At 35.7% G+C, this 12,984-nt stretch overlaps 2 protein-coding genes across 3 annotated transcripts; both read right to left on the reverse strand.

The window, feature by feature from the left end:
- Positions 1-3,453: 3,453 nt before the first annotated feature.
- LOC149734435 (NSFL1 cofactor p47-like) lies at positions 3,454-9,433 on the reverse strand. Of its 2 annotated transcripts, none has more exons than XM_089880994.1 (9): positions 9,255-9,433; positions 8,587-8,647; positions 7,716-7,896; positions 7,424-7,520; positions 6,742-6,906; positions 5,890-5,999; positions 5,346-5,483; positions 4,564-4,716; positions 3,454-3,785 (listed from the first exon to the last, which is right to left on the reverse strand). In XM_089880994.1, the coding sequence occupies exons 1-9, from the start codon at positions 9,354-9,356 to the stop codon at positions 3,623-3,625; spliced, it is 1,170 nt and encodes a 389-aa protein (XP_089737120.1). In that variant the 5' UTR covers positions 9,357-9,433; the 3' UTR covers positions 3,454-3,622. The 2 variants fall into 2 exon arrangements, with proteins under 2 accessions (XP_089737120.1, XP_089737121.1); XM_089880995.1 differs by having other exon boundaries at positions 7,716-7,891; positions 8,582-8,647.
- LOC149734436 (ras-related protein Rab-34-like) lies at positions 9,375-11,947 on the reverse strand. The gene has a single exon (XM_089880997.1). It carries the CDS (start codon positions 11,681-11,683, stop codon positions 10,874-10,876), a length of 810 nt encoding a protein of 269 aa, XP_089737123.1. The 5' UTR covers positions 11,684-11,947; the 3' UTR covers positions 9,375-10,873.
- Between the last annotated feature and the right edge of the window lie 1,037 nt (positions 11,948-12,984).

Genomic DNA, 12,984 nt, shown 5'->3' on the forward strand with positions numbered 1-12,984 from the left:
ATGATACCGGTATCATGCGTTGGGGTAGAATCTCACATTTTTTACTTTTTTAAAAAATCGGATTTTTTTTAGTTTTGGTACAAACACATGATACCGGTATCATGCGTTGGGGTAGAATCTCACATTTTTTACTTTTTTAAAAAATCGGATTTTTTTTTTAGTTTTGGTACAAACACATGATACCGGTATCATGCGTTGGGGTAGAATCTCACATTTTTGACTTTTTTAAAAAATCTGATTTTTTCGAGTTTTGGTACAAACACATGATACCGGTATCATGCGTTGGGGTAGAATCTCACATTTTTTACTTTGACAAAAAACTGATTTTTTTTAGTTTTGGTACAAACACATGATACCGGTATCATGCGTTGGGGTCCAATCTCACATTTTGACTTTTTTAAAAAATCGGATTTTTTCGAGTTTTGGTACAAACACATGATACCGGTATCATGCGTTGGGGTAGAATTTCACAATTTTGACTTTGACAAAAAACTTATTTTTTTTTTAGTTTTGGTACAAACACATGATACCGGTATCATGCGTTGGGGTCCAATCTCACATTTTTGACTTTATTAAAAATTCGGATTTTTTTTAGTTTTGGTACGAACACATGATACCGGTATCATACGTTGGGGTAGAATCTCACATTTTTGACTTTTTAAAAAAATCGGATTTTTTCGAGTTTTGGTACAAACACATGATACCGGTATCATGCGTTGGGGTAGAATCTCACATTTTTTACTTTTTTAAAAAATCGGATTTTTTTTAGTTTTGGTACAAACACATGATACCGGTATCATGCGTTGGGGTAGAATCTCACATTTTTTACTTTTTTAAAAAATCGGATTTTTTTGAGTTTTAGTACAAACACATGATACCGGTATCATGCGTTGGGGTAGAATCTCACATTTTTTACTTTGACAAAAAACTGATTTTTTTTTAGTTTTGGTACAAACACATGATACCGGTATCATACGTTGGGGTAGAATCTCACATTTTTGACTTTTTAAAAAAATCGGATTTTTTCGAGTTTTGGTACAAACACATGATACCGGTATCATGCGTTGGGGTAGAATTTCACAATTTTGACTTTGACAAAAAATTATTTTTTTTTTAGTTTTGGTACGAACACATGATACCGGTATCATGCGTTGGGGTCCAATCTCACATTTTTGACTTTTTTAAAAATTCGGATTTTTTCGAGTTTTGGTACAAACACATGATACCGGTATCATGCGTTGGGGTAGAATCTCACATTTTTGACTTTTTTAAAAAATCGGATTTTTTCGAGTTTTGGTACAAACACATGATACCGGTATCATGCGTTGGGGTAGAATCTCACATTTTTTACTTTGACAAAAAACTGATTTTTTTTTAGTTTTGGTACAAACACATGATACCGGTATCATACGTTGGGGTAGAATCTCACATTTTTGACTTTTTAAAAAAATCGGATTTTTTCGAGTTTTGGTACAAACACATGATACCGGTATCATGCGTTGGGGTAGAATCTCACATTTTTGACTTTTTTAAAAAATCGGATTTTTTTTAGTTTTGGTACAAACACATGATACCGGTATCATGCGTTGGGGTAGAATCTCACATTTTTTACTTTTTTAAAAAATCGGATTTTTTTTAGTTTTGGTACAAACACATGATACCGGTATCATGCGTTGGGGTAGAATCTCACATTTTTGACTTTTTTAAAAAATCTGATTTTTTCGAGTTTTGGTACAAACACATGATACCGGTATCATGCGTTGGGGTAGAATCTCACATTTTTTACTTTGACAAAAAACTGATTTTTTTTTAGTTTTGGTACAAACACATGATACCGGTATCATGCGTTGGGGTCCAATCTCAAATTTTTGACTTTTTTAAAAAATCGGATTTTTTCGAGTTTTGGTACAAACACATGATACCGGTATCATGCGTTGGGGTAGAATTTCACAATTTTGACTTTGACAAAAAACTTATTTTTTTTTTAGTTTTGGTACAAACACATGATACCGGTATCATGCGTTGGGGTCCAATCTCACATTTTTGACTTTTTTAAAAATTCAGATTTTTTCGAGTTTTGGTACAAACACATGATACCGGTATCATGCGTTGGGGTAGAATCTCACATTTTTGATTTTTTTAAAAAATCGGATTTTTTCGAGTTTTGGTACAAACACATGATACCGGTATCATGCGTTGGGGTAGAATCTCACATTTTTTACTTTGACAAAAAACTGATTTTTTTTTAGTTTTGGTACAAACACATGATACCGGTATCATACGTTGGGGTAGAATCTCACATTTCTGACTTTTTAAAAAAATCGGATTTTTTCGAGTTTTGGTACAAACACATGATACCGGTATCATGCGTTGGGGTAGAATCTCACATTTTTTACTTTTTTAAAAAATCGGATTTTTTTTAGTTTTGGTACAAACACATGATACCGGTATCATGCGTTGGGGTAGAATCTCACATTTTTTACTTTTTTAAAAAATCTGATTTTTTCGAGTTTTGCTACAAACACATGATACCGGTATCATGCGTTGGGGTAGAATCTCACATTTTTTACTTTGACAAAAAACTGATTTTTTTTTAGTTTTGGTACAAACACATGATACCGGTATCATGCGTTGGGGTCCAATCTCACATTTTTGACTTTTTTAAAAAATCGGATTTTTTCGAGTTTTGGTACAAACACATGATACCGGTATCATGCGTTGGGGTAGAATTTCACAATTTTGACTTTGACAAAAAACTTATTTTTTTTTTTAGTTTTGGTACAAACACATGATACCGGTATCATGCGTTGGGGTCCAATCTCACATTTTTGACTTTTTTAAAAATTCGGATTTTTTCGAGTTTTGGTACAAACACATGATACCGGTATCATGCGTTGGGGTAGAATCTCACATTTTTAACTTTTTTAAAAAATCGGATTTTTTCGAGTTTTGGTACAAACACATGATACCGGTATCATGCGTTGGGGTAGAATCTCTCATTTTTTACTTTGACAAAAAACTGATTTTTTTTTAGTTTTGGTACAAACACATGATACCGGTATCATACGTTGGGGTAGAATCTCACATTTTTGACTTTTTTAAAAAATCGGATTTTTTCGAGTTTTGGTACAAACAAATGATACCGGTATCATGCGTTGGGGTAGAATCTCACATTTTTGACTTTTTTGAAAAATCGGATTTTTTCGAGTTTTGGTGTAAACACATGATACCGGTATCATGCGTTGGGGTCCAATCTCACATTTTTGCCTTTTTTAAAAAATCGGATTTTTTTGAGTTTTGGTACAAACACATGATACCGGTATCATGCGTTGGGGTAGAATCTTACATTCCTAACTTTGGCAAAGAATTTTGTTGTTGTTTTGGTTCATAAAATATCCTTAATATTCAACTAAATACAACTGTCTATAATTAACAAAATCAAGCCATAAGAAAACCAGTTTGAATAATTTATTGCAGCAAACACTTGAACCTGCAACAATTTATTTAACGGACAATCGACTCACATAAGTGTGGTAACACCTAACATGTAAGCAGACACAGTAGCTAAGTATTAGCTTAATACAATTCAACAATTTGAAAATTCGAACGGGAAAAACTTGTTTTATTTTAGTTTTTGTACGACTTGTGAGTTGAGAAGTTGGGCGCCAGCAATCGTCTCGTTTTCGTTGGTCAACTCCTTATTAGGAAATGTTGTCATTAGTACGAAAGGTCGTGACCCCATGTTGGGTTGAGAGTTCAAAAGAAAAGATCGAATATCGGAGACTCTGAAAATAAATAAGAAAAAGTAAAAATAAGGACAATTTACACATATACAGGGTAACTTGTATCAACAGCAAAACGACAAGCATAAAATGTGTGGGAAAGAGCACCAGTTAAAAGCGAGGCTGTTGAACTTAAAAGACATGTTTAGTCCTGATAATAATTCTTATATTTCATACGTATTTTATTCTTGTTTGTTACTTATGCCCCAACACTAGAGGATAAATAAGTTAAATACTTGGTAACTTGTAGCACGAGGTGTATGAAACAGAACACCTGTGTTATAGAGATTGTTGTTGCACCGCCATGTGAGGATAAATAAGTTACATACGGGGAACTCGTAAGCGGACACGGGGTGTATAAAACAGAACACCTGTGTTATAGAGATTGTTGTTGCACCGCCATGTGAGGATAAATAAGTTACATACGGGGAACTCGTAAGCGGACACGGGGTGTATAAAACAGAACACGTGTGTTGTTACTGATTGGTTCACACCGGTTTGATTTAAAAAAAAATAAAGTTAATGTTCATGCATAGTTTGCTCATAATAGTGATGGTGATTTTAATTGTAGTAGGGTGGGAAAGGATAGAACACCTTTAGCACAAAATATCCAAACATCCTGATCATGTTTTAAACAATCAACAACGGTCTATGGGAGTCGTGAGGATACGGTTTTATAATTCTTTGAATGTTCTTTGTTTACAACCAAATGGGACGAGAAAATGGAATAAAAAGGTGTCCCATCTTCCACCACCCAACTTTATTATGACATCACAATCACCTGTGGTCGTGGTTGAATTGTTGTCGTATCCTCGTCCCGTCCAATAATCTGATTTGAATATTAGTTGAAGGTTTTGATTGGTCAATAGAAATGGGCGGGTCCACTGACGATGAGATGGAGGGGGCAGGGCTCGTCTCTACTTGGGGGGTGGGGCTAAAATATCAAGGGGGTATACTTGGGTTAATGTAAATACAGGGGGTTCTAATGGGGCTGGTATCTACTTGGGGGTGAAATATATAGGGGTTATAATGGAGCTGAATCTATATAGGGATGATCTTCTAAAAAAAGGGAGTGATTTTCAAAAAAAAACATGGGGGTTATAATGGGGCTGAAATTATATAGGGGGGGGGGGGATTTTTCTCCCACTACAGAAATGTTTTTATTATTATTTTTGCGTTGCTGTTGGGGCAATTGCTATTCTGGCAAAAAAATGATTAACGAGTAGGGTAGGTGTAGTTGTAGTATATGAGCGAGAGGATTGAACCAACTCTGGCCTTCACCCCTTATAGAACACCGCCTCAGTGGGGTCTAGATGGTAGCACCCTGGGTGTTGGGGTAATAGACCTACATCCCAGGTCTCAGGTGTGCTTCACTGAAGACCTCACCTTTATAGAATATAATGTCTATTATTGGGTGTCCATAAACTGCCTCAGTGGGGTCTAGATGGTAGCAACCTGGGTGTTGGGATAATAGACCTACATCCCAGGTCTCAGGTGTGCCTCACTGAAGACATCACCCTTATAGAATAGAATCTCTATTATTGAGTATCTATAAACCCCCACCTCCCAAGCATCTGTCCTTGCCCGGAGAAAGGTTTAAGTTTCTTCTTTTGTGGTTTGTAATCCTCTTCCCTGTGATCTTCCATATCGACATGGACCTCTCCACCTTTTGCATTGCGTATTAATTCCCGTGGTATTTGACTGTGTGGGGTAAAAGTATGGTTGGTGAAAATATTGGAAAAACATAAAAAAATTGGAAAAAAAACATGAAAAAAGGGTATTTTCTCGCTGGTACACAAGTTTTTTTGTTTTTCTGATGTATTCGGAAACATAAAATTTTTCATATTGTTTCAAATGTATACGGGTGTATATGATATGTTTTCTACGATTTTCTACATTTTTACTGTTTAGTTATATTACACGAGGTATTTATTTGTTTGATATGTATGCAGATAGTATTAAATACATAGGAATTTTTAGTTTTCTCATGTACACACAAGGTTTTTCTTTAGAAAACGGGTACACGAGAGTTTAATTTTTTTATAAAACATATATATTTGACATACTAAATAAACTGTTCCAGTTATTATTTTATTAAAATACTCACCCCTTTTTAACACTTTGAAGAAATTCTTGGTTTTGCGGGTCGTTAAAATCCCTTAATTGTCCGTCATCGACAGTGAAACCATTGGACCATAACTTTAACACGACGTTTACCTTCAAGTTTATAACAGTGTTAGATTCTGTATGGGTTGGGACCTGGAATTTGGGCCACAGTTGGTTCATTGCCCCAACATTGTATATGCACATTCTATTCTATATGGGTGAGGTCCTACAGTGTGGCATACCATGGGACCTGGGATTTAGACCAGAGTTGGCCCATTACCCCAACATTGTATATGCACATTCTATTCTATATGGGTGAGGCCCTACAGTGAGGTATGCCATGGGACCTGGGATTTAGACCAGAGTTGGCCCATTACCCCAACATTGTATATGCACATTCTATTCTATATGGGTGAGGTCCTACAGTGTGGCATACCATGGGACTTGAGATTTAAATCAGAGTTGCCCATTTCCCCAACATGCAGACTGCTCTTATACACCTGAAGTGTTACACTAACTGTAGACGAATTCTTGAACGAAAAGTTAATCACGTTTAAAGTGAATTAATTTAACTCTATCACCTTTTTGATCATTTGGTTAAAATGCTACTGACTGTACATTTTGGATCCAATCCTGTATCTGCAGTTTTTTTTGTAAAGTATTTTTTTAACATTTATTAAATTTATTATTTTAAATACTAAATAATAAGTTGCATGTGAAGATGGATGCATTCATTCCATAGCTCAATGTTGTTCTAAAATGTGGACTACTTTTAAAACTAAAGTAAATATAGTGTACAGTTCTAATCTATATGGGTGTACAAAGTTAGTCGACATTTGGGACCATTACTTACGGGACCAGGTCTTTGTTGCTCTACTTCTCCAGGAACAAACACTGATGGAGAATCTTCCCCCCCATCACCAAGTTTGTAACCCGCACCGGTGAAATATTTCTTCTTCTCTTTTTCCTTCCCATCTTTCCTCGGTTCGTCGACCACCTCGGCCCCATGTTCCTTCGCCTGGGTGGAAAGTAGTTGGTTAACTGAGAGTATTATATGTATATAAAGGAATAAATGTAACTTTTATCAACAAATGCAACCATTTTTATTTACCCTTGCTTCGTGGGCAACAGTCGTTATAACACGGGTGTTCTGTTTCATACACCTCGTGCTCACTTACAAGTTACCACGTATGTAACTTATTTATCCTCGCATGGCAGGAAAACGACAGTCGTTATAACACGGGTGTTCTGTTTCATACACCTCGTGCCAGCCTACAAGTTACCATGCATGTAACTTATTTATCCTCGTATGGTGGGGAAACGACAGTTGTTATAACACGGGTGTTCTGTTTACTTTTATACACCTCATGCTCGCTTACGAGTTACCATGTGAATGAAACTTACTTTATCCTCGCATGGCCGGAAAAACGACAGTCGTTATAACATGGGTGTTCGTACACCTCATGTCACAATGAGGTCATACACAATAATGAGCATCATTAGATTAATAATAATTAACCTAATCAAACATTTACCTCTTTAAATAAATCTTTTATTTGTTGATTTGTGTTTTTCTTTCTAGGTGGTCCAACTATAAGTTCACCGCTGTGTTCTGAACCTCCAGCGTAATATCTGGAACAGGAATAAGGTGAAAAAACATGGGCAAAATCTGAACAAAACATGTAAAACAAAAAAAACATAAAACATTGGAAAAAAATGGGCAAATCATAGACAAAACATGGACAAAACATGTGCGATGTATGGACAAAAATGGGCAAAACTTGGATAAATATAAGTTACAAACCATAGTTTAAACAAACAACCAACCTCTGGCCTTCTTCTTCGCTGCTATCATCGTTCTTGTTATTTTTATAATCGTGCACGGACGCAAACTTGGATGATCGGGTTGTGCGTTTCGGTTCAACTTTTGACGACCTCGTGCTCACTCCTGGTTTGTTCTTCGGAGGTTCAGGGTCTTCTTCTGGAACGTACTCCTCATCAACCTCGTCTGGGTGATGGGTGGGTGAATAAGAAGATACTCAATATAGCATATAGGCTAGGTGTTATGTTTGGTTGAATAGGAAAAATCAAGCCAAAATCCATGGGTGTTGGGGTAATGGGTCAACCGTGACCTAACTAAAACGCAAGATCTTGACAAGGACCTCAGTCCTCATCCTTAAGGCATAGAAATAGGGACCATTACAAAAGTACAACAGCCACAGTAGCCTACCATGGATTTTTCTGCAATTCAGACAGGTAAATATTAAACATCTATGAGAATTACTAATAGCCATAATTGTGAAGAGTCAACTTGCACAGTACTGCGATCTGTTGCCAGGTGTCGCCAAGTGCAAAAACGGCTCAAACTTGCCACTTGAAAATTTAAACAATAGCTAGAGAAATTGCAAAGGCTAATGTAAAGCAATAACTAGTGAGAAAATGTATTATTAACTAATACAGAAAAAACAAGTTGTCATACATTTAAAGATGTCACAGACAAAAAAGTTGGAATCCCTGGTCAAGACTCCACCAAAATTTAAATATTTGCAACTATAACCTCTATTCTATAGAAAAAACTATAACCTCACCTTCACTATAGAAAAAACTATAACCTCACCTTCACTATAGAAAAAAAAATAGAAAAGACTATAACCTCACCTTCACTATAGAAAAAAAATAGAAAAAACTATAACCTCACCTTCACTCATTGCTGTTGGGTTCTCCGCGATTCCGGAATCAAAGAAACTGCTCAAAGCAACCTGGGGGAAAATGCATGGTATTATCGTAGAGCCCGACCGATATTTTAAACCGATACCGATATTTTGTAAATTTCAGTTGCCGATAACCGATATTTTAATGCACCTAAAAAACATCTGATATAGCTAATAAAAATCAACTAACAGGCTTAATTATTATTAATTAGTTATTAGTGAACTCGTAATTAATTAATTGGTTAATTAAATTTGTAATTTTTGAGTTTACGTTTATGAATAAGGTATTACTCTGCATTAATTCTTACGTAAACACGCCGTTGGTCGTCTGGTTACTTAGCGCCGATAATATCGGCCGTTTTTTGCCCTTGTCGATAATCGGTAAATCACCAAAGTTTTCCAATTCATTAGGCCTATTATATAATTATGTACCTACTACCTAGACATGCAATAGACTTGGGACTTAGACCAAAGTTGACCAGAATCCCAGCCCCAAGCCCTGTTAACATTATCCAAGAAAATGCAGTGGCACAGCCAGAAGAAAAAAGCAGAAACAGTTTTCAAAAAAATGTAATTTTTTAATTTTTAAAAAAAGGGGTGGCTTGCGACTCTTGCAACCCCCCTAGCTGCGCCACTAAGTACATGTATAAATTACCTGTAACTGCCATCCGGAACTCTCTAGAAAAAATCTTGCTCGCTCCTCTGACGCGTCGGTAATCCCACGAAACTCAGTAACCATTTCATCTTGACTACTCATGACTAATTGTGTGTCAACCTATGCGCGATGGCAAGTATGAATTAAAACAAGTTTAACTACAACATTATAGTAGGGTGGGGCAAGATAGGACACCTCTAGCACAAAATATCCAAATATCCTGATCGTGTTTTAAACAATTAACAACGATCTACGGGAGTCGGGAAGATACGGTTTTATATTTCTTAGAAATTTCTTTGTTTACTAACAAATGGGATGAAAAAATAGAATGAAAGGTGTCCCATCTTCCCCCACCCCACTAAATATAAAGCATAGGTGCGCTAAATACACAGAGTGGCTAAACATTTAACTAAACAGAAAAATTATAAATAACAGAAATAATGCTCAAACTTAAAAAAAAAGGTTTCAAAAATACAAAATTTCATTAAATTCTGCAGAAAAAATGTTTAAAAAACAGGCCATAGCGAATTTTACATGCAAATTAAATTTAGTACAACGTTTTATTACAGTTATGACATCACAATGGTATTTATCACAGTATAGATAACTTTTTATTTGGACACAAAATAAGTTTTTGGTTAAAAAATAATACTTGCCAGTTGCCACCAACTAGGGGTAGGATATGAATGGAGATAAAATTAAGCTAATTGTATATGAAAGATAGCATAGCTAATATATATATGATCTTTATTTGGGTGTTGGGCTACTGGAAACAACTCTGGTCTAAACCTCAGGTCCCATAGCGTGCCTCGCTGTGTAGAACCTCACCCATATAGAATAGAATGTAAACTAAGGTTTGTAAGAGAAATAGAAGGCCTATTATAAAACAGCAGATGTTTTACGAAGTCTACCCGGTCTGCTATTTTCGCAAACTTATAAAAAAATATAACATTTTAAATTGCCAATTATACACATGAATTAAATATATGAATTAAATCAATAAAGCACCAAATATTACTACAGTCAAAATCATTATGCCTAGTCAATTAAAATGAATAATTAATTTGCACTCTTATTAGCTATTGGGTTGAATTTTCCATAAGACACTCTATTTGTAACGCAAGACTTGTATTGTATAGAAAGCTTTTATAAATACGGGTATAGACGTATTTTCATGTAGTGTATTTTTGGGGTGGGAAATTACATTTATGGAATTTTGGAGTTAGATCATAAACTTGGTAGTTTTACATCCGAATTTCTTATCTATGACATAGGTTTTTGAACTCTTTACCATTTGCTCATTTTCAAATGCCTCTAAATGCATGTTTTTACTCAGCAAGACATATTTATTTATAGTTTGTCATCAATTTTGGCCTTTGAAGTTTAAAAACATTAGTTTGCTCTATGGTAACACATTTGGGATTGAATATATGAAACTAAATATGAAATTTATATAAATATATATATATGCCTTCAAATTCTGGTAAAAATATTAAATATATATATAAATACATTGAAAATCATTAATTTTTAAATGACGGTAAAAATAAATATTTTTTTACCCTATGACAACTTAACTAATCATATCATTATTGATGACATCATTAGCTATGACATCATCATGTTTTACAGCATTGCGTCTTACTGCTTCTGGGTGGTGGTGGATTGTTTCTATTCAACTGAATTGAAACCCCATCTCCAATTTGACTGACAGGTGTAAACTGCCTTTTTTCCAATTCTCTCAAAACGGTTCCCTCAAAAGAGAGACTTGCAACTCTGAAGAAAAAGTCTCGAACTTTTTCGTTGGTTTTTGCCGAAACTGCCCAATACTCTGCATTCAGTTGCCTAGCAACTTGAATTGCTTCTTTTTCAACCTCCTTGTAAGTTTGTGGTGCGACGAGATCCTTTTTAGTTCCAACTAAGAAAACAAGTAACTCCCCCGCTCCTTTGTTCTCTTTTTGTGCTGCTTCTAACCACTTTGCGGCGCTAGCGAGCGTGTTAATATCACTTAGATCAAAAACAATACAAACGATATGCGCACCACGATAATACGCAGCTGCAATGCATTGGAATCTCTCCTGCCCGGCTGTATCCCACATTTGCAGCGTAAACGGTGTATTCAGAATCTCGAATCTTTCCACTTCAAAATCTACTCCAATAGTTGCTTTGTAATCCTTATCGAACGCCTTTTTACAAAACCGATTCACGAGTGACGTCTTTCCAACAGAGACATCACCGATTATAATCATTTTACAAATCTTTAAACTAACATTGTTTATTCTCTCACTGCTACAAGATTGTCTTATTCTTGGATCAAAATCATATTTCTGATCAACTCGCGCAGCTTTACAGAAAGCTTCCGGGAATTTAGTGACGACTCGGTCAGAATGGACTTGTGCAATTCTACTGTGGTAACCAGATTCAGCCATCTTTGTATTAATGTTTACCCTGCTGTGAATTAAAAAAAGGTTTATAGAGTTAGGATACTTGTAGAGGTAAACGGATATGGAAGACAGAAACTTGGTATCTTCTGCACTGCGTTAATGAGTAAACATTACAACCAATAAGTTTGTCGCAAATGGTATAGACCTTTAAATCTCAGCAATTACTGTAATGCTGTTACGTATTTTGCAACAATACAAACGAACTATTACCGGTTAATTGTATTGTCCCAACATGCGCCCACAATGGTAGCAGGACCTAGCTTCGAACCCGGTAACCTATACTTTACAAGTGATTGCCCTATACACTACACTACGACCACGGCGTTTGAATTACTCTATCCGCGACCTACTGTGTTAAAATATAGCTTTAAAATTCTCTGCATTGATGTATTAATGGGTTCGTATTCAACGACGATTATTTAGAAAAATCCTTAATTTTTTTCTATTTCTAGAACGTAAATAGAAGAACTATGACAATCAAGATTCAATTTTGTTCCTCATTGTTACGCAACTTCTCCATTAGGAGGCGGTATCGCATATTTTAAACTTTAGGGAGCCCAATTTTTTAATTAATTGATCGCTTTGCAATAGTGTCTAAATTAACAGGAACTGTAGTAATAAACCTTATGCGTCTAAATAATTACGATATTGTAACGTACACATTTTCAACCCTATATAAAATTTAACAAATGAATGAATGAATGAATGAATGAATGAATGAATGAATGAATGAATGAATGAATGAATGAATGAATGAATGAATGTAACTTACTTTATCCTCGCGTGGCCGGAAAACGACAGCGTTATCACGCGGGTTTCGCACCTCGTGCCAGCTTACGAGTTACCATGTATGTTACTTTGTGGGTGATTATTTTTTTAGGATTTTTTATGTATGGCCTATGATTTGGACAACCCATTAGTGACCACTGGGTTGGAGCAATTGTCGTTAAATGTCTTGCTCAAGGACACATACGCCCACAACGGTAGCAACGTCGAGCCTTGAACCCATTACCTCTGGGTTACGGGCGGGCGCGCTAACTACTATGCCACGGCGCCGGAATATTTCCTTGTTTTACCAATATATTTACAGTATGTATAAATGTTACTCATTTTCTGTATTTCCCAAAACTTGGACATCCTGTTAGTGATCATTAGGTTGGAGCGATTGCCGTTAAGTGTCTTGTCCAAGCACACATACGCCCACAATGGTAGCAGCGACGAGCCTTAAACCCATTACCTCATTCTATTCTAGATATCTGAGGTCTTACATCAAACAAGTTTGAACA

This window comes from Ciona robusta, chromosome 7 (assembly GCF_009617815.1).
Source record: "Ciona robusta chromosome 7, ASM961781v2".
Lineage (NCBI taxonomy): Eukaryota > Metazoa > Chordata > Ascidiacea > Phlebobranchia > Cionidae > Ciona > Ciona robusta.